This window comes from Microcebus murinus, chromosome 2 (assembly GCF_040939455.1).
Source record: "Microcebus murinus isolate Inina chromosome 2, M.murinus_Inina_mat1.0, whole genome shotgun sequence".
Taxonomy (NCBI): domain Eukaryota; kingdom Metazoa; phylum Chordata; class Mammalia; order Primates; family Cheirogaleidae; genus Microcebus; species Microcebus murinus.
Genome location: NC_134105.1, coordinates 16,175,133 through 16,200,251, shown reverse-complemented (window position 1 = coordinate 16,200,251; position 25,119 = coordinate 16,175,133). Strand labels below are relative to the sequence as shown.

Below are 25,119 nucleotides of genomic sequence, written 5' to 3'. Positions count from 1 at the left end.
ATGACTTTTTAAAAAGGTTTTGAGAGATCCAACTTGCCTGAGCTTGTGGTTACAAAAATGTCCTTTCAAGAAGCAAAGTATCTGAACACACCACTTCCTAACTTGAAATTATAGGATGGGGAAAGGAGGGAGCAGGGGAGAACACACGTGGTGGCAGGTTTTGTCAAAAAGAGCAGGTGCCAGATTCAGACGCACAGCCAATGGGTGGAACAGGTGGCAAATGAAGAGATTTTTGTCCCCACTGTCGAACCTGTTCCAAATCCAGTGGGATTCTGGGTCTGAAAGAGCTGTAGTTGCTCCATGGAGATGAAGTCAGCATTTCAGAGGAGATCCCAAGATACTGAAGAGTGCTCTATCTGCATGCCGTTGAAGTCCAGACAGGGACCTGTGAGCATGGCTTTGTTAAGAAGTGCTAATTGGGCTGAAGTCATGATGCAAATCCCAGAGCAATTCTGAAATTCCCAAATATCTTCCTCCATGGACAAACTTAGAGCAACTTGGGGATCCACCAAACTCTGTGAAATGCATTTTCTCTCCTGAGAAACAGTGGGATCCAAGCTGATCCCAATTTCAATTAATTATTGAAAAACTTGGAACCTAAACATGATCAGAAAGAAGAAACTTTAAAAGGAATCCAGGCCGGGCATGGTGGCTCACACCTGTAATCCTAGTACTCTGGGAGGCTGAGGCAGGAGGATCACTTGAGGTCAGTTTGAGACCAGCCTTAGCAAGAGCAGAGACCCCGTCTCTACTGAAAATAGAGAGAAATTAGCTGGGTGTGGTAGGCTGCGCCTATAGTCCCAGCTACTTGGGAGGCTGAGGCAGGAGGATTGCTCGAGCCCAGGAGTTTGAGGTTTCTGTGAGCTAGGCTGATGCTACTGCACTCTAGCCCAGGCGACATAGCAAGACTCTGTCTCAAAAAAAAAAAAGGAATCCAGCCAGGCTCGGATTTTCACACCCATAATCCCAGCACTTTGGGAGGTCAAGGCAGGGAGGGTCACTTGAGGCCAAGAGTTTGAGACCAGCCAGGGCAACATCTCTACAAAAAAAAAAAAATTTTAAACCAGCCGGGCATGGTGGTATGTGCCCGTAGTCCTTAGCTATTCTAGAGGCTGAGCCCAGGAGTTCCAGGTGGGGCAGTGAGTTATGATCTCACCACTACACTCCAGCTGGGCTACAAAGCAAGACCCTGCCTCAAAAGGAAGGAAGGAAGCAAGGGAGGGAAGGAGGAAGAACTTCTCACTCGGAGATAAAAAACCATTTATATTAATATCGTATCTATTGGTAGGTATCCTTCCAAATCTGTCTGTGCACAGAGACATGCGCGCACACTTTTTAAATGGGTCCATATTTTAGTACTCGCCTTTCTGCTTCTGAGCGCACCGCAGGCATCTGTGCCAACACTACCCTTGAGCAACATCCTTTTAAGTGACTGCAGAATATTCTGGCGGGCTCGTGCCTTAGCTCTCACTGTTCTGGCGAGCACCACAGGCTGGGGGAGGGGGGCAAGCGCACTAAGCTGCGGAGCCTGCCACCCCGGGGGACGGGTGCGGAGGTGGCGGCGCGCCCCACGGTCCCGCGGGGCCGACTCCGCGCGGACGCATGCGAGACTGCCGAACCGGCCTCGACTCCCCCAGCCCTGCTCGGAAGTCCCGTGGCGGAACGCCTGGCTGCGGTTGTTGAGAATAAACAGCTTTCCTCCCTGTCCTCTCATCCACGGATTTACCGATTTCCTTTTTCCCGGAACTGCGGGTGAAACAAGACAGAGCGGAGGCAACCGGGAGCCTCGCCCGGCTCGGGGCGGCCCCAGGGGACGCCCCGAGAGTAGGTGACAGCGGGGGCGGGCCCGCGGCTCGGCTCCCCATTGGCTGCCGGGCGCGTCACCTGCCGCCGGTGGGACGGAGGCGGGCCCAGGGCCCCGGACCGCGGCTGTGGCCAGGGGCGGTGGCCGCCGCCCCGGGGCGACATGGCAGGGCCCGGGCGCTGGGCCCCGCTGCTCCTGTGCCTGCTGCAGGCCGCTCCAGGTAAGCGCGGGCCGCGGGAGGGCGAGGGGCGCGCGGGCGCCCGGCCGGGCCGCTCCCACCGCGCCCGGGGCTCCTGGGAGGGCAACGTGGGCCACCTGCAGCCAGAGGGCTGCGTCCCGGAGTAAACAGGCCCGCGTCTTTGAAATTCGTGTCCCGGCAGGAAACTAATCCAGTTTCCTAATTCAGGTCAGGCTTCAGGTGAAACTGGAAAAAGACGGCAGCAGTTTAGAAAGCAGCTGCATTTCTCTGTAAAGTGCTTCCTAAGGTTTCCTAAAGCGCTGCCCTCCAGGGTGGCCAGTAGGGCTAGTGGGCGATGGCCTCGCGCTCCCCTAGGCACCCTCCCCTTCTCCTGGGGGATGGAGTCTGGCTCCGACTGTGCCCTGCGGTGGCATTCCAGCAAGACGGGGTCTTTTTCTGGGCCCCTTCTGGCAAACAAGGTGGCAGGGTACCAAATACCTCCCGGTAGGACCCAGTCACCAAACCCCAGCTTCCACCGCTCCAGCCAATCCAGAGAGGAGACCCCGACATTGCCCCCAGGGTGTCTTCCTAGTCTTAGATGAACAATTTAAAGAGCTGGAAAGGTCCTTGGACATCGCCTGATAATCATAAAAGCCAACATTTATTGAGCAAGTTCTTTGTGCTGGGCACTGCACTGTCTTATTTAAAGCCTCACTCCCAGACCGTCCTATGAGGTAGACAGTATTCAGATGTGGGACCTGGGGCTCAGAGCAATGAAGGAGAAGGACAGCAAAGGTGAGACACACAGAGCACAGGAGGCTGAGGTCAGCGAGCCTGGCCAGCTCTGGCCTCTGGGGTGGGCTGTCACTAGGCCAGCCCAGAGACGCCCCAGCCCCCAGTGCAGTGAGTGTTTTTGCAGCTGATGAGGAGGGACAGTGTACTTGTGGGACTGGAGAGGGTGTAGGAATAGGTCCTCTGTCCCCTGTTTCACTGTCAAACCCAATAATTTTCCTGTCTGGCCCTGGCTGTACTTTCATGTGAGAAGTGTTTAATGTACATGACAAACTATGGTGTACTGATGGTTTAGGGTGAAGTGCAGCCAGGTCCAGGTTCAAATCCTGGCTCCCACACAAAATGGCTGTGTAGCCTCAGGCTAATCACTCTGTCTCTGAGCCTAGTGTTCCCTCCCCTGGAAGGGGAAAGAACGACACCTACCCCATAGGGTGGTTTGTCCTGAGGATTGCCTGAGGTTTTGCATATGAAGAGCCAAACCAGTGCCTGGCATCTTTGAAAGGAACAATAGAGGGTAGCTACTGTAGCTGCTGTTTTTGCCATGTGACCAAGCTCAAACTTGGGGACTGGCCTGCCCATAAGACACCTTAGAAGCTGCTTGCAGACATGCTGGCCTCCTGCCAGTCTCCTGCTAGGAAATCCAGAAGCTGGAACAATGACTGCACCAGCATCTCAGTGATCCAGTCCCAGCTAGAGGACATAGGATGGGGGGCGGGGGGTTTGCACAAGTGGGCACCCACATTTGGGTGTAAAAGGTCAGGGATAGGCAGCCCAGGCTGTTAAGAGCCATCAGTAGGACTTGGTTCCCCCTCCCTGATGCCATTCTACAGCCTGTATGGATTTCCCTCGTGGCTCATGTGACACTTCAGGTCACTGACTTCTCCATGGGGCCATGAGGTCCTAGGGTAGGAATGAAGCTGTATTCCTCTTTGAAACTCCTGGCACAGAGTGGTCGGCAGATGTCGTTGACTAACAGTGGTCGATAGATGTTGAAATAATAAACTGGACAGGCCACATGAGAACCTAGAGGACAAAGTATGGTCAACAGCTCAGACTTTGGAGTTGGCAAGGTCTGGATTTCAATCTGATTCTACAACTCATTAGCTGAGAGGGCCTCTGTTTTCCCATCTGTAATGTGACCATCATAATGAAAACCCACCTCCTACGGATGCCGTAAGGACTAAACAAGAAAATGCAGGTAAAGTGTTTAGCACGCAGCCTGGCTCATAGTTAGAATACAGTACACATGAGCTGCCAGGATTAATATTACCATCATCACCACCTCTTAAAGATGTCAGGGAAGACTCCCTGGAGGAAGGGACGTTTGAATCAGGTCTTTCAAAGATTAGATGGTGACAGTCAGAGACACCTGGGTTCAAAGACATGCGAAAGAATGCAGTGGTTTGGAACAGCAAGAAGGAAAATTGTTCGCAGCCTGGGGAGCCTGTGGGGGTGTCGTCAGGGAGAGAACGGCGAGATAGCCCGGCCAGGCCATGTCACACGGGGCCTCACACACCTGGATAAGGAGCGTGGACTTTATTCTGAGGGCGAGGGAAGGGCATGGAACTGGGGAGTGGTGGAATCAGATACCTGTTTCAGGAGGTGAGAGGGCGTGTGTCAGGGAGGGGAAGTAGAGGTCAGTTAAAGGTGGTCAGGGAAAGTGTCCCAGAGACAGCAACTTCAAAGGAGTGGTGAAAAGAACAGGGAGGGGGAACAGCGTGCGCAAATGCTGGAGGTGGGGGCCCGGCTGGGACACTCCGGGAAGAGCAAAGAGGCCAGGCCGTGTGGCTGGAGGGGAGGGAGCAATGGCAGAGGGCAGAGCGTGGGCTGACTGAGCAGGGCCCTGAGGGGGTTGTGAAGACTGTGGAGTTTACCTGGAGTGAGATGAGAAGCAGAAGAGGGAGCGCATCTGACTTTCACTTTGACCCTTGCAGCCACGGGAATCAGGGACTGCAGGGACAAGATGTTTTATTTGTGTGTTTGTTTTTTTTAAGAAGGGAAAAAAGCCTTTAAATAGTATTAAAGTTGTTTACTGGTGCTTCTGCTGCCAAGCTCTTCTGCAAATCAAAATGAAAAAGCAATTAGAAATGGGGCAGTGATCTGAGACTACAGTAGTGCAGACGTTTCATCCAACATTTGGCTGACAATTTTAGTGTAACAAAGTATGACATAATAGTTTCTAAACAGTTACGATCTAGAGCAGAACTGAAAACAAGAGCCTGGTGAGGTGGCTCATGCCCGCAGTCCCAGCACTTTAGGTGCTCTGAGATGTGAGTATCACTTGAGGCCAAGAGTTCAAGACCACCCACCCAACCCTACCCACAAAAAATTTTTTTTAAAAGAAGAATTAAGGCTATAAACTAGGCTTCTCCAACTCCTAGCAACAGAACTTTGGTTAAGTCACATAATTTGTTAGTTCTTATTTACTCATATGTAGATAGAGCTTAGAGTAGTTGGCCTACACCCCTCCAGGGGCCATGAAGGTAAATTAAAATGGCGCCAGATACCAATGACAAGGACTTCCTTTCCTGAAGTGATGGGCCTTGCTAAAACACACACATGCAAACACACGCACCCACACGCTCACACATGTGCGCGCACACGTGCCACGTCAATACACTCTTCTCAGCAATACCTGGGTTTAGCTGAATCTGCAGAAAGTAGGTAAAGCTGTCAAATATCTCCTCTCAAACCAACAGAATGTATATGGCAGATGTCATATTTGTTTTTTAACCACTCTTGAGTCCCATGTGAAATTCTCAAGAGTACATTGTTCACAGTTGCGCATATCCCCATATATGTTGGCACACAACACATTAATTAATGGGGGAATTGAAAACATACTTTCAAGTGAAAATGCATTTTAAGAAAAAATACAAATCTGAAAGGGATACAAAATGAAATTGTAAAAGAAATAAAGACTATAGATGTCACCTGAAATTCCATAGAAACATGCCGCAAATGTGGATGCGGTGGCTGTCCACACTGGGACAGGGTGTTTGGAGAGACCCCAGTAGCGGAGCGGCCAGCTCCCCTGGCTAACGGGAGACGCAGGGGAGCTGGGTAGGGGTGTTTGCATGTGCCTTTCATGGGATGCTACTTTCACCCGGCAGACGGCCTAATGCCTGACCTGTGACCGGGGTCCCTCACACGGGGAACTTGTTTATGCTGGCAGTTGCTCTTATGGCTCTCGTCTGACCTGTGTCCCATTACGCCTGCCTGACCATCGCTGTGGCGCTGGGATCCCAGCCTGTGGTAGCCCCTGGTTCTTCAGATAGAAGGCACAAATTCGTTTCACCACCACAGTAGGAAACAAGCTCAAAGATTTATTACTTATAGATCCTGGGCAGAGAGGGTGAGGTGAGTCAGAGAGCGGCCCGCCACCCTGGGTCACACGAGGCAGGAATGAAGAGTCCGGCAGAGAGAAAGCCAGAGCGTGACAGCTGGCGGTATTTGTAAGGGACTAGGGCTTGGGTCACCTTAAGTTCCAGGCAAATGCCTGAATGGTCCCTTTAGAGGAAGCAGCAAGAAAGAGGCAGGAGAGATGTCCTTAAGTTCTTATCTCTGGTCCCCTGCGCCAGCCATTCGGGTGTGGTGTTCTGCTTCTAACGCCCAGGTGGGCGGCAGTCTTTGCTGTGTCATCCCGTGACACAGGTTGGAAGCAGCGAGGCCCGTTAAGAAGGCTGGGGAGTAATTCAAGTTATCGTAATATTCATCCATGCACTCCACAGATGTGTATAGGGCACCCATGGTGTGCCTGGGGCCCTAGCTGGCAGGCTCTGGGGACGTGGCTGAGAACGAGACACAACCCCTGCTCCCTCCTGGTGACCAGGAGGGGAGCGAGCCTGTTAGAAGGTTACTGTTCCACGGTGTTCTGCTGGGACCCTGGGGTGCGGGAGCTTCTTCTCAGGGCACAGATGGGAGTGGCAAGGGGCTCCTGGTCCCTCAAACTCTCGAGCACCTGGCTGCCCTGTGTGCCACCTCTCAGCTCAGAATGTCCCCTGTCGAGACCAGCCGGGAGCCCCAGGCTTCATGACCTCTTTCTCACCCGCAGGGAGGCCCCGTCTGGCCCCTCCCCGGAATGTGACGCTGTTCTCCCAGAACTTCAGCGTGTACCTGACGTGGCTCCCGGGGCCTGGCAGCCCCGAGGATGTGACCTATTTTGTGGCCTACCAGAGGTAAGGGGACTCCAGGCTGGGGGGTGAGGAGGCTTGGGTGGGAGCCGGAGGCATGTGGCCCGCATTCAGAGAGGGGCTTTGAGTAAGGCCTGGAGGTGGGAACGTTGTTGAATGGAGGGCACAGGTGACTGGCCTGCCAGGGACGGGCTGCATCTTTGAGAAGGGCTGGCGCGGGGCACGGTGGCGCTGTGAAGGCCACACGATGGAATGCGTGAGTGGCTGCCAGAGGTGCTAGGAGCTGTCCCAGCCCAACGGTGAGGGCAGGTGCGTGGCAGAGGAGCTGTCGCCGGCTCCTGCCAAGACTGGGGGATTAGGCGTTGCTCGATGGTCACACTTTTCCCCGTGGAGCCGGGACACGACCTTGGGGTCCTCAGCATGGAAGCCCAGGTGGCCGCTGCTGACGCGGAGGAGTCTGACATTGGAAGCCGGTGCACCGTCTTTGAACGTGGATGGAATCCTTGGAAGTTCTTTCGTAGGACAGTGGGGATAGAAGCAGGTCCTCTGGAGGGCTAACCTGGGACTGGTGAGGAGGGGAAGGAACTACCATGTCCTCAGGACCCTCCCCCGCTGGCGCCCACCCCGTGGCAGGTGCTTTGTGCCAGGTGCTGCGGGGCTGGCGTGAATATTTCACTTCCTCCTCCCGATGTCACCAGGCAGGCACCGTGTTTCCCCCGCTTTGGAGGTGGAGAGATTGAGCTCAGAGAGGTGCCGGGACGTGTCCAGGACTGGTCTTTTGTGATATTAAATACTTTTCTTCTCTTTTATACTGTTTAAACTCCTGTGAGAATGGCAGCTATTCCAATTATATTATTATTTTCATTTGTTAGTTGGAATTATTTTATAATCCTCTCATCTAGGATTTGATATCCAGTGGTGCTATTCAAATAGGCAAGACAGGAGAAAATGCTTGGGATTTTTTTTCCTTTTATTTACCAGTTTTCAAGATAATGAATTGGTTCCCTGTCACCTTCCAAAGGTGACTGATTAGTTTTGTTTTTTTTTTTTCACTATCATTATAAACTCCAGTATTTAAACACACCTGGTGGTTTCAAGCCGTTGCAACTTACTCTGCTCATTGAAGCTTGAATTGCCCCATCCTCGGCTAGTGAGTCTTTTCAAGTTGGTTCCTGAGTCCTTTTAAGTTGTCTCTAGTGGTCTTTCTTGCCGCCTGTAATGACAAGATGTTCAAGGCTCCTGTTGTACAAGTCCTGACCCCAAACCTGCCACCAGCCATTGCTCCATTTAGTAGGAAATGGTTTTACAGACCACAGTTTATGTGCTGGCTGTGCTGATCACTACTCAGCCACTGCCTTTAGATCTTTTCAGTGAACAGAGTTGAGATATACACCACATTGACATATGTACATAATTCTTAAGATCAAATACCTAATGAGTTCGTACTGATGCTTCCAATGTAGATTCAGTTCCTTGGGATTTTTACTTAATCTCTTCTATATTATATCTGTATTTTCTTTCTTTCACACTGAGAATCTCAAGGACACAGGAGATGATAGAATTAGAACAACCCATAATTACTCATTGTTTTTATCCTCAAATATACATTATAGTCTTTTATAAGTTACTTGCTCTCTTTACTCTAAGGATTATTTGTTTTTCTTTAAAACCTTGTAATTTTACTAGACTATGTTTTGATACAGGCATTCTCGCTTGGTATTTTTAAGTACTCAATATTCTCTCTTAAAACATAGTTCGAAGTCTTTATTTCAGGACAGTTTTCTTAAATTATAGTTTTTAGTGCTCATTCTGTTCCTTCTCTAGGGACTCATATCATTTTTATATTGCGTCTTCTTTTTCCATCTTCCGATATTCGTCTTTTTCTGTCATATCCCATTTATTTATTTATTTAAGCTATTCTCTAAATGGAATAGATTTCACTCTTGATTTTTTTTTTAATGGTGTGCTTTTATGTTTGAGATTATTCAACATCTCCTTGATGTCTTTTATCTTGATTACATTTATTTTCCTAAAACTTTTTCCTAAAAAGTCCGTTTTTAGCTGACATGTCCGTAACTGAGGATGCACATTTCTTATTACAGCCTCATTGAACTAATTCCATTTTTCTTTTAAAAATCAACATTATTGAGTTAAAATTTCACATAGAATGAAATGCTCCCATTTTAAAGTTTACAGTTCGATGAGATTTGGCAAATGCATACACTCACGTGACTACAGCCACAGTCAAGATACAAGACGTCTCCATCACCTCACGGGTGCCCTGATGTCACTTTGCATTCAGTGCCCCCTAGGTCCAGATCTCCTTTCTGACACCGTAGGTCACCTTGGCATGTTCCAGAATTTCACATGCATGCATTTGTATGGCCTGTGCCCTTTTGTGCCTGTCTTCCTTTACTCAGCAAAACGTTTCTGAAAGTCATCCACATTGTTATATGTATTAGTAGTTAATTTCCTCCTACTGCTGTATTCCGCTATGATTATACCACCATTTGTTTATCCATTTCCCATCAATGGATATTGGGGTCGTTTCCAGCCCAGGGAATATATTAGCTTGCTAGGGCTGCCATACCCTCTGCCCTATAGACCACCCAAATTCATGTCTTCCTCATACGCAAAATACATTCCAAACAGCCCCCAAAGTCTTAACCCATTCCAGCATCTCCTCTAAGTTCGATGTTTCATCTACATATTATCTACATCAGGGATGGGTGTGACTTGAGGCATGATTCATCCTGAGGCATAATTGCTCTCCACCTGTGAATCTGCGAAACACACAAGTTAGGTGCTTCCAAAGTCAAGAGGTGGAACAGGTGTAGGATAGACTTTTTCATTCTGAAAGGGAAAATTAGGAAAGAGTGACAGGCCCCAAAACCTGGCAGGGCCAATCCATTCGACTTTAAGGCTCAGGAATAATCCTCTTTGGCTCAATGCTCTGCCCGCTGGACCCCACCCCTGAGACACTGGGTAGCAGCTTGCAGCCGGCAGCAAGTCAGGAGAGACAGCCTTGTCCCCAGGCCTTGGTGGCCCCAGGTCCTGCCGATCTCTGAATCACCCTCAGGGGCATCCTTCCCTTTTCTTGAAGGATAAGGCATGTTCACAGAATCCCACAGGTCTGACAGTCTTCCTTCATTTTGTCCTGTCTCTGTCCTCTGGGGTCAAAGCTGGCAGTGTCTCTGCTGGAATAGTCCCTTCTCCATGTCTGATTTCTGCTTAGGTGGCTGATTAAATCCACGAGTTGCACCCATGATCTCTTTATCACATGGTTTTCCACAACCTTGATGTTCGCTCCAGAACATGCTTTCTCCCTTTTTTGGCAATATGGTTAGGCTGAGAATTTTCTAAACCTTCAAGTTCTGGTTCCTTGTTGCTTCACAAATCCTGTACTATACCTCTCCTCTCACATTTTATTATAAGCGATACAGAGAAACCAGGCTTCACCTTCAACACTTTGCTTAGAAATCTTTTTGGCTAAAAATTCAAGTTCATCTCTTTTAACCTCTACTTTCCACAAAACACTAGAACACAACTCAGCCAAGTTCTTTGCCCCTTTATAACGAGGATGCTCTTCCCTCCAGTGTCTGATAACATGTTCCTCCTTCCCATCTGAGATGTCACCAGCGTCACCTTTAATGTCTATATTCCTATCAAAAATCTCTTTAAGGCAATTGAGGCTTTTTCTAACATGCATCTCAGAACCCTTCCCACCTCTGCCCAGTACCCAGTTCCAAAGCCACTTCCACATTCTTAGGTATCTGTGACATTAGCACCTCACTTCTGGTACCAAAATCTGCATTAGTTTCATAGAGCTACCAATACAAAGTACCGCAGACTGGGTGGCTTAGACCACGTCCCATAGTTCTGGAGGTTGAAAGTCCAAGGTCAAGGTGTGGGCAGGTTTAGTTTCTCCTGAGCCTCTCTCCCTGGCCTGCAAATGGTCACCTTCTTGCTGTGTCCCCATGTGGCCTTTTCTCTGTGTGTGTCCACTCCTAGTGCCTCTTCCCCTTCTGATAAGGACACCAGTACTGCTGGATTAGGGCCCCAGCCTTGTGACTTCATTTAACCTTAATTTCCTCTTTAAAGTCCTTAATCTTCAAATATAATCATATTGAGGGTTAGGATTTCAACACATGAATTTTGGGAGAAACTCAGTTCAGTCTATAACAGCTCATATGAATTAAGGTACTATGAACATTCATGTACAAGCCTTCGTGTAGACATGTGTTTTCATTTCTCTTGGATAAAGATTTAGGAGTAGAATCTAGGAGATTTGATAACTGAATGTGTAACATTACAAAAAACTGTCCCGCTGTATTCCAAAGTGTACCAAGGTTCATTTCCTCCCATGGTATATGAGAGTTCCAGTTGCAGTCTGGTCAGGTCTGGTCTGGTCAGGCGTTTTTGTTCTAACCATTCCAGTGAGTGTGTAGTAGCAATTCATTATGGCTTCACTTTACCTTTCCCTAATGACTAATGAAGTTCAACATCTTTGCCTGGGCTTATTGGCCATTCCTATATCTTCTTTTGTGACTATTCAGATATTTTCCCCATTTTTTATTGGGTGGTTTGTTTTCTTCTTATTGTGCTGTGAGAGTCCTCTGTCTGCTTTGGACACAGGTCCTTTGCCCAAGTCTGCGGTGTGAGGGCTGCGCTGGGCTTCCAAGATGGCGCCTCCTGCCCGCCGCGCCTCCTCGCATGGTGGAAGGGCCCTCTGAAAGCAGTCACCCCCATGTTACCCTATTTTATCACCGCACTACCAGCTCCTGGGGTCACCTTGTTGATGTGATTAGCGTCTCTTGTCCCCCTCCCATCAGATATAAGTTCCTGAGGGGCAGGACCTCCTCTGTCACACATTGTCACTTCGCCGGTGCCCGGGGATAATGCCCGGTGTGCTCGTCTCTCCTCTGACCTTGGAGTTCTCAGCAGGATGGATACAGGGACCTGCATGTCCCCCTCTGACCTCCACACAGCACCCAGCATGGGCTTGGCATGCAGAGCTGCTAGCAGTAGTGGCCACCAGAGCAGCCCCATGAGGGAGGCACGACAGATGAGGGGTGGAGGTGTGGGGCAGGGGCCTGCCTGTGGTCCCAGAGCCAGTGAGGGGCAGGGACAGGTTTCCCTCCCCACCTGTCTCCAGCACCTGAGCTCCTGAGCAGGCTGTTCCTATTCTGTCTCAGCCGGTGGCTGCCTGTCTGGATGGACCGACCGCCAGGCTGTCAGGCTGAACGGAGGGACGAGCAATCACTGTTCTCCAAATCCCCCAACCCCGAGAGGCTGAGCCCACGGCCCAAGCTCTCTCGTCTCCTCCCCCAGCTCTCCCACCCCCCAACGGTGGCGAAAAGTGGAAAAGTGTGCCGGAACCAAGGAGCTGGTGTGCCCCATGATGTGCCTGAAGAAGCAGGACCTGTACAACAAGTTCAAGGGCCGCGTGCGGGCAGTGTCTCCCCACGCCAGGTCCCCCTGGGTGGAGTCCGAGTACCTGGATTACCTTTTTGAAGGTAGGATTGTGGGTGAGGGACTGAGTGGGGGGCTGGGCTCTCCATCCCGCCCATTGGCGCTGCTGTGTTGATCTCCATCTCCCACTTCCCCAAAGCAGAGGGCAGCTCTCGGTCCCGCTGGCCCCAGCCCTGAGGCCAGCCCTGGTGAGATGGGGCAGGGACCTGCGACAGCCTGCCAGCGAGCTGGGGGAGGTCCAGCCAGCGCCGGCAGCTCGGCTTGTACCTCCTGCTAACCATGCCCATTATCCTCTTTTGAGCACTGCTTAGGTCATGGACTACACAAGGCACATTTTATACTTATTTTTTTTATGTTTAACTTCTCTAAGAAACATTTATAAAAAAGAATACTCTGGTTGCAAAAGTATTTCCTGTACACGGTAGAAATGTTGCGGAAAAGGAAGAAAAAGAGGGAAAAAATCACCCCGTGCTTAGCACCAAAATCACAAGTGTTGATATTGGGTAAGGACAGCACTTTTTTTGTCAATATATTTTATTTCTAATCCCCACAGCAAACTTGTGAAATTCATTTTCATCAATCCATTTTAAAAACTAAAGCAAGACTCGTGGAAGCTGAGTAGCTTGCCGGGATACACTGCAAGTGCTGGATATCGGAGGTGAATTTGGATCTTTCTGACCTTGGCCAAGGCCCTGGGCCAGACTCAAGAGTGAGGGACAGTGGTGACATGGGGAGGATAAGTACCCAGACTGTCCTCACAGGGCACAGTGCTGCTGCCCGGGCTTCTCAAAATGTTTGAGGGCAAAACTCGGGCTTGAAGAGAGGAGAGGGAGCATGTGAAGAATGTGGGACAATGAAGAATGTGGGACAGGATGGTAGATAAGGAAGAAGAGATGACTCGGATGGGAAGGACCTGGCTGGGTGGATGGATAGAAGGAGGAAAAGGATGGAGGGTAAGAAGAGAGGAAGTATGAAGAGGAGGGAGGAGGTGATGGAAGGCTGTGAGGAAAGAAACAATTAGAGATGGAGGATAGGAAGGTGCATTCGTCAAGGTTCTCCCGAGAAACAGAACCAACAAGATATATACAGATATAATATTATTAAGAGCATATTTATTATAGGAATTGGCACATGCAATTGTAAAAGCTAAAAAGTTCTACAGCATGTGATTGGCAAACTGGAGAACCAGGAAAGCTGGTGGTGTAGTTCAGTCCACGTCCATAGGCCTGAGAGCCAGGGGAGCCAATAATGTCACTCCCAGGCTGAGGCCAAAGGCCTGAGAACCTTTGAGGGGTCACTGACCAGAAGGGTCACTGGTATAAGTCCCAGAGTCCAAACACCCAAGAACAAGAAATTCCAATGTCCAGGGCAGGAGAAGATGATGTCCCAGCTTAAGAAGAGAAGCAGCAAATTTGCATTCCTTTGTCTTTTTGTTCTATTTGGGCTCTCAGCAGATTACATCATGCCCCCTACATTGGTGAGGGAAGATCTTCTCTACTCAATCTACTGATTCAAATGCCAGTTTCTTCTGGAAACACCTTCACAGACCACCCAAAAATAATATCTTAACAGCTATCTGGGCAGCCCTTAGCCCAGTCAAGTTGACACATCAAATTCACCACCACAGAAGAAAAGGCAGGTGGGTGATCAGTGGGAAGACAGTATAGAAGAAAATCTGGACATCTAGGAAGGAAGGAAGGGTAGGAGTGAAGGAGAAGCAAAGAAGGAAGGGTATGTAGGAGGACAGGAAAGAAAAGAAGAATGGATGGATGGGAAGGATGCATGAGTATAAAAGGCTGACTGGCTAGATAAAAGGAAGGAAGTATAGATTAATTAGAACAAAAGATGGAATGATTGGGAAGAAAGGAAGGAAGGATGGGAAGGAAAGATGGGAAGGAAGGAAGGCTGTCTGGCTAGAAGAATGATGGGTGAACCACTACAATGGTTGGATGGACAGGAGTAAAAGATTAGAAGAATAACTGGAAAGACAAAAGAGGGACATTAAATTTTTAAAAATTTTTAATTTCTCCTGATTCTCTGGCAGCACAACCCAAGCCAGAATGGCCCTTCCCATCTCTACACTCCCTCCACATTTTTCCTGCTCTCATCAGTGGGCCTGGTCACTTTCTTTCTTGAGTTTTGGTCGTTTGCTCATTTCACTTCTTTCTAAGCTCGCAGCTCCTGGGCGTCAGGATCCACGGAGGCCTTGTGTTCCCATTGTCCTCGGCTCTCTTCCCAGGCTTGTCACATAGTCAACACCCACCAGGTGTTCCCTAAACATGTACGTAGTGGCATCACGGAGCAGCCACATGTTCACCCTGAGCACAAACACAGGGCAGAGATTGCCACTGCAGGCAGAGACCCTTGCTGGCTGGGAGCCCAGGAAGGCTGCATGAAAGAAGTGGTATTGCAGCCAGAACTTGAAAGATGGGGTCTTAGTTTTCTCTGGCTGCCATATTCCTTGTCACATTGCCCCTCCATCTTCAAACTGTCGGGCAAGCCTAGATGGCCTTCAACAGACTGTCAGTAGACATGTGGACATTAAAGACTCTGCTAGTGAGAGCTCAGAAGGAAACAAGGAACATTAGAGAGGAAACCTAAATCCCCTTCAAGAATACCTCAGTCATTGTGAAGAGACTATTAGAGGAAATCTGCAGGTCAAAGGCCCTGCTTCACAAGGTGAGCAACGTGTTATTGAAAACTGGAGAAACTGGAGAAAGGAGTTTCCTTGTTACCCAACCCACTGGCAGAAAGTGTTAGCAGAATTGTGTCCTGCAGGCGTGTAGGAAGAAGAACTTGTAAATAACGAACTTGACTATTTATCTGAGATTTCCAAGTGAAGTTGGAAGTTGAAGGTGTGGCCTGGTTTCTTGCTGGGGCTCATGGTAAAATGCAAGGGACAGAGAGAAACTGAGAGAAGAACTTAAATAAAAAGGAACCAGAACTTGATGACTTGGGGAAAACTCAACCTATCCAGATGGCAGAAGACATTAAAATGAAGAAATTGCTTCCAAAAGTGTGACAGAGACACAGCCGAGTGTGTGACTGTACCATCTTTTATGGAAACCCCAGAAGGATCAAAAGATTAAAGTATTCAAAAGGCTCTTTAAAGAGGTTAAAAGTGTGACTCACAGGGGACCTCTAGGATGCCCTTCTAGGAAGCTGAAGGGCATCATCCCTCAGCTGTCTCAGCTGAAGCCACAAATTGGAAAGGACTTATCTCAAAAAGGATTTGTGGACCTGGCCTTTGTCTAATGGAGTGGGTCCCATGACATCCACAGGCAACCCCTGAAGTTCTTGAGAACTTGGTATCTGCAGAAACGCTGCCAGCTTGCACTAAAAGGAACAGAGAGTGTGAAATCAAAGAAGGCTTTGTATTCCCCACTTTCTACTGGTGAGATGCAGCTGCCACAGCTACTTAGCTGCTAACACCTGCTGCCTTTAGTGAAAGGGGAAGGATGACTCAGAGGGTGGAATCAGGGGCTCAAAGGGCAATGCTGAGAGCCAAGAAGAATTACTCCCACGTCTTAAAACCTCATGGAGTTTTCTTGGCTGGATTTTGAAACTGCTGTGGATCATTACTCCATTTTACCTTCTGTTTCCCAATGTTTGAACCAGATTGTCTGTAACTATGATCCTGTCTGTGCCTGTCCTGCCATCAAATAATACGTTGGGAAGTGATAACTTGTTCTTTTGTTGCACTGGCCCACAGATGGAGAGAAATTGTGCCCCAGGAGTTGTACTGATTGGACTATAGCCAGAGTCTCATCTGATTCTGATTTAGATATTGCTGATGATAAGATTTTGGAATTTGAGTTGATGCTGTAATGAGATGAGTTCTTGGGATGGGGTGAATGTATTTTGCATTTGAAAAGGATATGAATTTGGGGGAGCCAGAGGGAGGACCATGGTAGGCAGAATGACTCTCCAAAGATGTTCTGCCCTAATCCCTGGAACCTCTGAAGATGTTAGATGTTCGTATTACATGGCAAAAGGGATTTTAATTAAGGTTATGGATTGCTATGGTTTGAATGTCTCCTCCAAAATTCATGTTGAAATTTAATTGCCCTTGTGATGATATTAAGAGGTGGGATTGTTATTAATAAGAGGTGATTAGGCCATAAGGGCTCTGCCCTTGTGTTGCATTAATGTCATTATCTTGGAAGCGGGTTTGTTATCATGAGAGCGGGCTGTCATAAACACAGGTTCAACCGTCCTTACCCGTCTGCTTTCTGCCATGGGGTGACACGGCAGGAAGGCCTCGGCAGATGCGGGCACCATGCTCTTGGACTTCTGGGCTCCAGAACCGTGAGCGAAGTAAATTTCTTGTTGTAAATCACCCAGTCTGTGGCACTGTGTTACAGCAGCAGAAAACAGACTGAGACACAGGCCTGAAAATAGCGAGATTATCCTGTATTGCCCGGATGGCTGCAGTCTAATCCCGTGAGCCCTTACAAGCAGAGAACTTTCTCCAGCTGGAGGCAGAAGAGACATAGTGGAAGAAGTCAGAGCGATCTGACATGTAAAGATTTGTGCCATTTCTGGTTTGAAGATGGAAGAGCAACGTGATGAGAAATGCAGAGGCCTTCGGGGGCTGGGAGAGTCTCCCACAAACCAGCAGCAGGAGACGGCCCCCAGCCCCACAACCACAAGACTGAGTTCTGCTGCTTCCAACAGGAAGGAGCTTGGAAGTGTCTCCCACCCCACCCCCAGTACCCCAGATGTGAGACCCAGAGCAGTGGAGCCAGTTGAGCCCACCCGGACTTCTGCTGTACTGAACAGTGAGAGGATGAGTTTGTGTTGTTTGGAGCCCACTACATTTGGGGTGACGTGCTGTGGCAGCAATAGGAAACTATCCCGGACGGGTAGGATCCTGCCAGGCCAGAGGCGTGTGGAGGGCACCCAGGTGGAAGAGACCGCAAGAGTAAAGGCAGGTCAGCTGTGAACTGAGCCAGGTCGTTTCACCTTTCTAAGCCTCAGTTTTCCCTTCTGTAAACTGGGAATCTCGATTCCTCCCTCCCAGGGTCAGTGCGAGGCTTATGTGGCTGTAAACGCTTGATGTCCAGGGGGTGTTGGACCCGTGCTAGTGTCCCTCTTCCCTTTCCAGGGAAGCTCTGTGGCCCGGATGGAGGCAGAGGGCCCTGACAGGTCCTGCTCTGTCTCTGTTTCTGCAGTGGAGCCTGCCCCGCCCGTCCTGGTGCTCAACCTGACAGAGGACATCCTGAGTGCCAATGCCACGTACCAGCTGCCCTCCTGCATGCCCCAACCAGACCTGAACTACGAGGTGGCATTCTGGAAGGAGGGGTCCAGAAACAAGGTGGGAAGATCCTTTACTGCCCCAGGATCAAGCCCCTCACGCCCCCCAAACCTTGGTGCCCTTAACCCCCACCCCCACCGCCCCGTAGCCTGCTCCTGCATGTCCCCTCCTGGAAGCCTTCCCCATGCAGCCCCGACTCTGGCAGTCAGCCCCCGGCCTGTGGCCCTCCCTGCCCTTGTCCACCAAAGAGACCAAGTACAGGGAGCGCATCCTGCCTCTGCACAGTGCAGGGGCCAACAGCACAGCGGTTTTCTACATGATCTTTTTTTAAAAATTATGAACTCCTCTTTTTTTCCTAAGAAGATCTGATTGAAGTATGATGAGCTCCAAGAGCCCTACTTGCCAAGCTAGTCACCAGATTCAGCACAGAAAAGCCAGGACATATAGATAAGCTCTAAGCAGCAGACCAAAGGTGCCCAGAGACGACCACGAATGGCCCTGGCGTGCTCCACTTTCACACTCGTTTCCTACGTATGCGTGTGTGTGTATCTGTATTTATCTATCTATGGCGAGGCTTGGCAAACTTTTTCTGTAAAGGGCCAGAGAGTAGCTATTTCTGGCTTTGTGCAATGGGCTTCCAGTCACTCAGGACAACTCAGCTCTGCAATTGTAGCACAAAAGGAGCCGTAGCCAATACGTTTATGGATGTGCATCCCCGAGTGCCAGTAAAGCTGTTTGTGAAAGCAGGTCAGATTTGGCCCGCAGGCTGCAAGTTACTGACTCCAGCTCTTACTCATTCTCAGTTCCACGTGACTAAACCAACATTCATGCTCCCAGGTTGCTGGGTACTCTGGATCCCCGAGGTATAGATCCGAATCCAGTGTGATGCCTGCCTTTAAGAAACTCACAAATATTCTAGACCAGCACTGTCCGATAGAAATATAATGCAAGGCACATTTTATTTTTTTTTATTTTTTTTTGAGAGAGTCTCTCTCACCCAGGCTGGAGTGCAGTGGTGTGATCAAACTCACTGCAACCTTGAACACCTGGGCTCAAGTGATCCTCCTGCCTCAGGAGGTCCCAGTAGCTGTGGCCACAGGCGTGTGCCACCACGATCAGCTAATTTTTTAATTTTTCTGTTTTGTAGAAATGGGGGTCTCCCTTATTGCCCAGGCTGGTCTGGAACTCCTGGCCTCAAGTGATCCTCCCTCCTCGACCTCCCCAAGTGCTACGATGACAGGCATGAACCACTGCACCCAACCCATATGCCATTTTAAATGCTGTAGAATTTAATTTTAATAACAGATTTTATTTCATCGAATATAATGTTATCATTTCAACATATAATTAAGGTAAAAGTTATTGAGATACTTTACATTTTGTCATTGCATCTCTGAAATCTGATATGTGTTTTATACTTAGAGCACATCTCAGTTTGGACCAGCCATGTGCTCAGGGCCGCGTGTGGCCCGTGCGTCCTGAAATGGACTGTGCAGCCGCAGGGCTTCTGTGCCTCTGGTGGCTGAATGACCCCATCCCCAGTAGACTGGGAAGCCTGAGGAATCTGTTCCTCAGCGTGGGGACCTGCAGGTTACGGTGGGGCACACGCAGGAGTGACCGACCCTGAGTGTTGGGCTGCTTTGAGCCCTGGCCATGCCTACTTTGAGACTCAGCTGAAAACAAATCAGGTGGTATTGGACAGCGCTCCCTCAACACTGGAATTTGAATGTAGGAAAAGAAGGTTCCGGAATCACAAACCTACCCAGCCCGCCGCCCCTGCCCTGTCCTGGCTGCGCGGAACCAGCCCCGACCACGGCTCTCTCACCTCTGCTTGTCTCTCCAAACAGACTCTATTCCCAGCCACCCCGCACGGCCAGCCGGTCCAGATCCCCCTCCAGCCGGCCACCAGCGAACACCACTGCCTCAGTGCCAGAACCATCTACACCCTCACTGTCCCCAAATACAGCGAGTTCTCTAAGCCCACCTGCTTCTTCCTGGAGCCCCCAGGTGGGTGCAGAGGGGTGCAGAAGTGGGGACTTTCCCCCGGGCCTCAGCAGCTGCCGGGGTGGTGAAGAGCACGAGTCTAGAGACAGACTCTCCTGGATTTAAACCGCAGCTCACTGTGCGTCTCCGGGCAGCTTACATAACCTCTCTGAACCTTGGTCCCCACAATCTGTAGGATGAGTTCATTCTTAGGAGGATTAGCCGGGCAGTGTACGTGAAGCGCTTAGCAAGTGCTCGCTTGGTAGACAGGAGCCACCGCTGTTTCTGTGTAGTTATTGCTATTTTTCTATTTTTCCCTCCTCAGGAGCCAGCTGGGCATTCCTGGTCCTGCCGTCACTTCTGCCCCTGCTGCTAGTAATTGCCACAGGGGGTGTCATCTGGAAGAGCCTCACAGGGGACCCCTGGTTCCAGCAGGCAAAGATGCCACAGGCTCTGGTATGGCAAATCTGGGGTGTCCTGCCAGGGGGGAGGGGAGCGTGGAGAAGGGAGTGGGCTGGGGTAAGGAGTGGTTCACTTAGGTGTCAGGATGGTCCAGACTGTGGAATGCCTCCTGAGCTTCCCTGTGCATTTGTTTAGCACCAAATAAAAAGCAAATATGCTTGGGAGGAAGGGGAGCCTTAACTTCCCCTCTGGGAAGGACCCCTCAGGTGCTGAGGGGTGGGGGAGGGCAGTGGGTGGCCTCCTTGTTCAGATGCGGCAGGCCAGTGGAGCTCCCATAGGCGGGTTCGGCGGACCCCCGCCAGGCCTCTGAGAATGGTTGTGAGTGTCCCCGTATCACGGCAGGGTGGCAGGGGAGCATTTTCAAAGTTCCCGCTCCAAGACCTGTGAGGGAACCTCACTAATCGTCAGACGATGACCTTGGGTAGACATGTCTGTGCCCTGCTCTGTCCCCTCGGCCGTCCCATTGAGGCACACCCCAGCCGAGGTCCCCCATGCAGCGCCCAAACCCTAGGGGCGCTCTCGGGCCTCTGGAGCCTGCCCTGCCTGGGCACAGGGAATTAGCGCCGCCACCAGCTCCTTCCTCCCCTGGCGATGGTGGTGGGAGCTGTGGACAGATGCCTGGCGCCGCGCCCCTCGTGGGATGGCTCTGGGGTGTGCAGGCTCCGGTGGCACCTGAGTCCCCAGCAGGATTCAGTGGCAGCTGCCCTCGCGCTGGGTGCCCGATACCGCCTCCCTGGCTGCCCCCACACCCCTTCCTGGTGCGTCCTGGGCTCACCCCTAAAGAAACTGCTTACACCCGAGTCCTCGTCCCAGGTCTGTTTCTCGGGGAACAGTAACAACTGTGCTCAGGAAGCCTGAGTTGTCGGCTCTTCTCTCCCTACCCCAAATCAGGACTTCTCTGGACTCAGACACTCCATGGCAGCCTTTCAGCCTAGGGGACCAGAGTCTCTGGATGACTTGGTCCTCTGTCCCCAAAAGGAACTGGCTGGAAGGGCCAGGCTGACCCCTAGAGTCAGGGCCCCAGCCACCCTATGGGCAGGATCAGAGAAGGACGGTGCTGAGGACGAGGAGGAGGAGGACGCGGAGGACTCAGAGGATGGCGTCAGTCTCCAGCCCTACATCCAGCCTCCCCCTTTCCTGGGGCAAGGGTGCCCATTGCCAGGGTACCCCGAGGAGGCAGACAGGCTGGACTCAGGGAGGCCCTGGGCTCCTCTGGTCCCAGGTGAAGGCTCCTATACTGAGGACTCTTCAGACCGAAGCTGGGCCAGTACTGTGGACTCCTCCCCCTGGGACGAGACTGGGTCCTCCGGCTGCCTGGCCAAGGAGGGGCCAGACCAAGGGCCAGGGCAAGACGGGCATGGAGAGCCTCTACCACCACCTGAATTCTCCGGGGACTCAGGTTTCCTGGAAGAACTCCCAGAAGATGCTCTCTTCCCTTGGGCCGCCTGGGGCTCCTCATTGCCAGAGCTGGATCTGGTCCCTGGGGAGCCCCTAGTTTCTCTGCAGACACTGACCTTCTGCTGGGACAGCAGCCCTGAGGAGAAGGAGGAGGAGGAGGAGGAGGAGGAAGAAGAGGAGGAGGAGGAGGAGGAGGAAGATGAGGGCAGGAGTGAATCAGAGATTGATGACAGCGGTGCTGGCAGCTGGGGGACTGAGAGCACTCTGAGGACCAAGGAAAGGATGCTGGGCCACTACATGGCCAGGTGAGCTGTCCCCAGCTTCCCACCGAATCTGGTGCTACTGTCACAGCTACTGGGCTTCCCAAGGACCAGGGAAGACACCACTGAAACTCGTGGGCGTGCGCACCTTCCCGAGGCAGCGGAGGGTCATTGTGGCACTTCAAGGTCCCTCACCTAGAGGCTGTTTGTCAGTTGGGTCTGGCAGCAAGATGCCACCCCTTCCTATGACCCACCTGCTTTAGGCTGAACTCTAAGAGGGGCAGAGACGGGTGGGTTGAGGTCAGAGGTTGATTGGGTCATAATAGGTCATATCACCCCACTGTCCCAGGGGTGACAGGCCAAGTGGAAAATCATCCCAATGTGAAACAGGTAGGTCAGGTCACTGTGGACATCAGGGGCTGACACCACCAAGGCACCTTCTGGAATTTGGGGAGGGCTGGTCCAGCTTCAAGCACATCTGGTGTGTCGGAGCCTTCCCCATGCCGTCCCCAGCACGGCTGGGCTCCCTCTGCCCCAGGTCCCAGCCTCCTAGTTGATAGGCCCCCTAGGGTGGGCCCTGATAAAGAAAAGTCCAGTTGGCCAAGGGTGCTGGAGGGGAAGGGAAGGGGCAGTTGTCATTCAAATTCTGGTCTTTGGAGTCACAGCATTGCACAGTATTTAACATCAGACAGACCTGGGTTCAAATCCCAGCTCTGCCATTTACCAGCTGTGTGATCTTGGGCAAGCCGCCTTCCTTCTCTGTACCTCAGTTTCCTCATCTGCAGCTATTGCCCGGGGTGTAGTGAGGGTTCAGGGAGATCCCAGGTATGTGCAGCATGGGCCTGCCAGGTCACTGGTGCTCTCCACGTGGTGGCTGGTAGAATTCTCCATCCATCCAGCCTCCAAGGAGACCCCGGGCATCTCCCACCTGTGACCCCTAAACCCAGAGCGACTGAAAGCAGTTGCCTTTCAGCTCGTCTCACCTGTGGTCTCCCCCACTCCCTGCCCTCTTCCTGGTCAGGAGACTGAGCTCTCAGAAGCCTGAGCTCCAGCTGAGGGGGGCCAGGGTCCCTCTCCCTTTACCCAGCCATGGGAACGTGCTTCCCAAGGAAGGAGCCAACCGGTCCACCTTCCGGGGGCCTGATTTGTTGGGGTGGGCAGGGAGTGGACTTCTGGGCCTGTAGTCGTATTTTGGACAGCACTTTACCCTCTGCAGTTGACCACTGTAGTTGGGAAGAAGTCTCACTCCCCCTTCTAGTTACGAGAAACCAGTGTCTTCTGGAAACAGGTGACTGTCCTTACCTCCGGGCAGTGATGCGTCCTCAGTTAACCTACACCCACCTGCATAGGGATGAGCATAGCGGAGTTCTCACCCATAGGACTGAGATGTTTGTCTGTTCTGTGGCCATTTGACCTGCCAGGGCTTACGTTTCTCCATCTGTGAAGAAAGGATCTTCTCAGCCATTTTACCCACAGAGCTGTGTTGTTTTGAGGACACCGTGAAGGCATAACATTAAATGACAGATCTGGAAAAGTGTCTTAAGGCATCTGATCCAGGGGTTCTCAAAGCATGTGCCTAAAAGGCCGTGGGTTTCGGCTGCAGGGGGAGCTGCGGGGCTGTGTGAACCCCGCTCCAACCAGAGCAGCCTCACTGTGCCCTGGCTACATACAGTGGCCTTGCACGGAGGTCATTTAGGGGGTTCCATTCCTAAAGAGAAAGTTAGAAACCACTTTTTTAATTGAACACCGGTCTAGTTTCAAATGAAGCAGCTGAGGTCCAGAGTGGCAAAGGCGCTTGCCCTAGGTCACCCGGCAATGCCCAGATGACTTATGTGTATGTCCTCAAGGGTGAGGTCTTTGGTCTCTGCCCAGCCAGGCCAACCCCTGACCTCTTGGCCATGTCAACAAAGTATGAAGATCTCAGCCAGGGTTTCCAAGGGTCACTACGCTGGCAGGAGGCCTTCAGCCCTGCTGAGGCGTGTGTGCACGAGCTCACGCGTGCGCACACACACACACACACACACACAGACGGGCACCTCTCCCCAGGGGGTTTCCCTGCAATGCTTGTCCACACCCTTGAGCCCAGAAGAGAAAGAACAAACTGAAACCGTGGAGCTGGGGAAGGCTGTGGCTTAGGGCCAGGCCAAGGCTGATGTTCTTTCTGGCACGCAGCTGAGCTGCTTCCTGGAAGTAATTTCAAAACAGTAAAAGCTATCGTCACCGTTGCCTTAGGCTTGTGTGAAATCACCACTTTATTTCTAATCTTAAACTTTGTTATTTTTGTCGGCTTTGAATATTTTTTTCAAAGTTTAACGAACAATGAAACATTAGGGAAGCATTGGGAAAGGGCCTGATAATCAATATAACAATTTGTCTCCTGTGCTCAGCACTTCACTGTTTACAAAGCCCTTTCACGCACCCAGCGGGTGGGAACCGCATAGTGCGGGCTGGGCCCACACTGGAAGGACATTCGGTAAAAAGTGAGTCGTGTCTCAGGTTAAAACAACATGTAAATGCTTTATCGTACTGAGAAGATTGTATATTGTTCTTATATATTTGTATTTATTTCTAATTTTTGTTCTATGTTTATATCATGTTTGAATACTATCCTCATGCTTGTTGGCGTTTACCCTAAACTGTTTAAATAAAGAGCTCTATTTTTGGAGAAAAAAGGATAACTGAATGGAAAAGTGTATGCTCTTGCCTTTCAAAAGCTGCTTGCCACGTGTTTGGGAAACCCAGCTGTTAAGACCACAGGGGTGTTGGGGGGGTCCGCAGAAGCAGACCTGGCGGTGTGGGGGTCTAAAGCGGTACAGTGATTCCAGGCATCCTAGTGGGGAGTGGGGCAGCAAGACAGGGAGGGGAAGGTGCGTGATGAAACAGGTCCCTGCTGGAGGAGCCTTGGAAATCTGTGCCGGACACACTGCAGATCTGTTCCCCCTGCCGGGGGCAGGAGCCGGGCAGTCTAGCCACGACCTCCAGTCGGTCCTGCGTAGAGGCTGCTCCCTGCGGTGGAGTCGCAGGTACTTGCAGGTGGAAACCATCAAGCTGAGTGCACACGAGAGGTGAGTCCATGGGGCTAGGGTAGGGTCTCCAACCAGCATTGCCTGTCACAGCGGAGCCGGAGCTGAGTGCTCACCGCCCTGGCAGCATAGCCAGTGGCAGCTGTGGTCCGTGGGAGGATACCAAACAGCACCTGTATGCCTGGCCTTGCAAACCCAAACCCATTCCAGTAGCTCTCTGTATGGGAGGGTCTCCCAGCTTCCAGCAACTGTTCTAGGACGCCGTGGTGACTATCTAGCACTGTGTCTGCAGTTGTTACCAGTTACTGGTCCCAAGGTAGGAGCTAGACCCCAGCAGAGCTGATCCAATAGGTCCCT

General features: G+C 51.0%; 1 protein-coding gene across 1 annotated transcript; it reads left to right on the top strand.

Annotated features, from left to right (window-relative positions):
- The first annotated feature begins 1,952 nt into the window (after positions 1-1,952).
- Positions 1,953-24,408, top strand: IFNLR1 (interferon lambda receptor 1). Its single transcript, XM_020280866.2, has 7 exons — positions 1,953-2,024; positions 6,829-6,952; positions 12,239-12,423; positions 17,554-17,696; positions 19,484-19,643; positions 19,945-20,075; positions 20,973-24,408. The coding sequence occupies exons 1-7, from the start codon at positions 1,967-1,969 to the stop codon at positions 21,786-21,788; spliced, it is 1,617 nt and encodes a 538-aa protein (XP_020136455.2). The 5' UTR covers positions 1,953-1,966; the 3' UTR covers positions 21,789-24,408.
- The last annotated feature ends 711 nt before the right edge of the window (positions 24,409-25,119 follow it).